The sequence below is a fragment of the Penaeus chinensis genome, chromosome 28 (genome assembly GCF_019202785.1).
Source record: "Penaeus chinensis breed Huanghai No. 1 chromosome 28, ASM1920278v2, whole genome shotgun sequence".
NCBI classification, from domain to species: Eukaryota; Metazoa; Arthropoda; class Malacostraca; order Decapoda; family Penaeidae; genus Penaeus; species Penaeus chinensis.
In genome coordinates, this window is record NC_061846.1 from 10846954 (window position 1) to 10849453 (window position 2500).

At 39.5% G+C, this 2500-nt stretch overlaps 1 protein-coding gene across 2 annotated transcripts in view; it reads left to right on the forward strand.

Moving 5' to 3' along the window:
• LOC125040136 (multiple epidermal growth factor-like domains protein 6) overlaps positions 1-2500 on the forward strand; it is a 14356-nt gene that overhangs the window by 4238 nt on the left and 7618 nt on the right. For both annotated transcript variants that reach the window (XM_047634648.1, XM_047634649.1), the window contains exons 4-6: positions 129-251; positions 670-795; positions 1790-1912. In XM_047634648.1, coding sequence (XP_047490604.1) covers positions 129-251; positions 670-795; positions 1790-1912 — 372 coding nt within the window. The remainder of the gene's footprint in view (positions 1-128; positions 252-669; positions 796-1789; positions 1913-2500) is intronic.

The window sequence follows — 2500 nt, forward strand, 5'->3', positions numbered from 1 at the left end:
ATATATATATTTATATATATATATACATATATATGTATATGTGTGTGTGTGTGTATACGTGTTTATATTTCTTTATTTTTTCTTTCCTTTTTCTTTTGTCGGTTTTGTAACATGACCTTTTGCCTCAGCCGCACTGTGCAAGCGGACTCAGGACTGCAAGGAACTGGGAGGCAAATGCTCCTACAGGTGCAAGAAGGGTGAGCAAGAATTGCCGGAGCTTTGTGGAGAAGATTGCAAATGCTGCGTCAGAGGTGCAGTATAAGGGGTTAAACTATACATGCTGAGTCATTTATTCACAAAGAAAGAAGTTGTGTAATGCATGCCCATTTGTGTACATGTGGTAGTCGCTCTGTTTCTGTATGTATGTCTGTGTCCGTATATCTTTGTCTTTCCGTGGGTACATGTGTATGTGTGTTTGTGTGTATGCGTTTAAACTATTGTTTTTGTGTGTATCTGCATTTTTGTCTGTAAGGTTGTATGACTATGTGTGTCTTTTTATATTTATGCATAAAACTCTTATTACGATTAAAAATGAGAGGTAAACACGTTAATAATTATTAAAAAAAAAAAAAAAAATATATATATATATATATATCGATAAACATCTCAATCTTCCTATATTGCCATATGCCAACAATATACACGCTCAGTTTTCTGACCTCTTTGCAGAGAGACCTTGCAGCAAGACGGCCGCGTGCAAGGCCATGTCGGGTCGCTGTGATGAAGACTGCAACCGCAACGAAACGGCCTTTGACGGGTTATGCGTGGGGGAAGGCTGTCGCTGCTGCGTCGGAGGTAGGGCGCCAGATGTTACGCAATATTAAAGTGAAACTATATCATATGGATAGGTACATACATTAATAGACAGAGAGAGAAAGAGAGATAGACAGATAGATGGATTAGATACACTTTTAAGTAGAGAGAGAGGGTGGGGGGAGAGAGAAGGAGAGAGAGAATTAGAGAGAGAATTAGAGAGAGAAATCAATATATCTTGACATTAAACTTTGACTGGACAGACAGACATGCTATAAAGAGCTAATACTGTAGCATATTGATATGTCACTTTAAAGGTAATTTCACTGGTATACTCTGAGTAAAGTACTTCCTCACTTTGATTTTAAAATTCGTTATTGACAATTCTTTAAAAAATCAAATCAAACAGTGTGTGTGTAAGTGTGTGTGTGTGTGTGTGTGTGTGTGTGTGTGTGTGTGTGTGTGTGTGTGTGTGTGCCAGGTCCATGTAATCTAACACTCATCCCACTAGTTACTATTTCACATCTATACATATCGGTACATAAATCTAATTTCTGATTCAGAGAAGAAAATCTTTGTTGTTATTTTTTTCTCCTTTTTATTTTCTTATTTGTCTTTTCCTTCCTCATCTTTTTCTTCTCATTTTCCTTCTCTTTCTCTTTCTCTTTCTCCTTCTGCTTCTCCTTCTTCATGCCCTTCTTCGTCTCCTTCCTCTTCCCGTTCCTATTCTCCTTCTTCTTCCCCACACTATTTCTTCTCCTTCTCCTTCTGTTTCTCCTTCGTCATCCCCTTCCTCTTCTCCTTTTCTTTCTACTTCCCATTAAACCCTTCTCTTGCTCACTCATCTTTTCCCTTCTCCTTCTCCTTTTCCTTTTCCTTCCCCCTTCCCTTCCCTTTCTCTTCCTCCTTCTCCTTTTCCTTCACCTTCTCATTCTCTTTCCCGCTTCCCTTGCCTTTCTCTTCCTCCTTCTCCTTTTCCTTCTCCTTCTCCTTCTCCTCCGCCTTCTATTTCTTTTAACAGCACCTTCTGCCTTAGCCTCCCCCTGCAACCGGACTCAGGATTGCACGGACTTGGGAGGCGATTGTTCCATCGGTTGCAAGGAAGACGAGCTAGAATTCCCGGAGCTGTGTAAAGGAGATTGCAAATGCTGCGTCAGAGGTGAAGTATGAATCGTTCGTGTATTATATAGATGGTTTGATTTATTACACAGAAATAGTCTGTGTGTGCACGTGTGTGTACTTAGTGGAATTTTTTTTTTTTTTTTTTTTTATCTGTGTGTCTATGTGTAGGTACATTTTTGTATTGGCGTTTGTATGTGTGGGTATATACATGTGTGCGTATTCTTTTGTGTGTGTGTGTGTATGTATGCATGTGCATGCGTCTGATTCCTTGTATATGGATAAATACCCTTCTGTGTCCCTTAAAAGGACAGGTGAACATAACGGCTAATGTATTTCTGACGAAAAATGCAGTGAACCAGAGGCTCAGTGATTTGATGATTGTTGAATTATTATTTGGCTGATTTCTAAATAATTAGTGACTCGGGTCAGACCTGGTCTAGGTCCACCTGCCAAACGTGTATCGTATCATTTCATGTCACAGCAATGCTCTGATTCCTTATTTTAGCCGTAAATTATCCAAGGATTATTATGCGCGTCAGATCATATATCCTTGGTGACATTTGCTCCAATTTATTCCAGCTCCCACTCTGTCCAATCACGAAGAAAGCCCAAGGTTATACTCTGT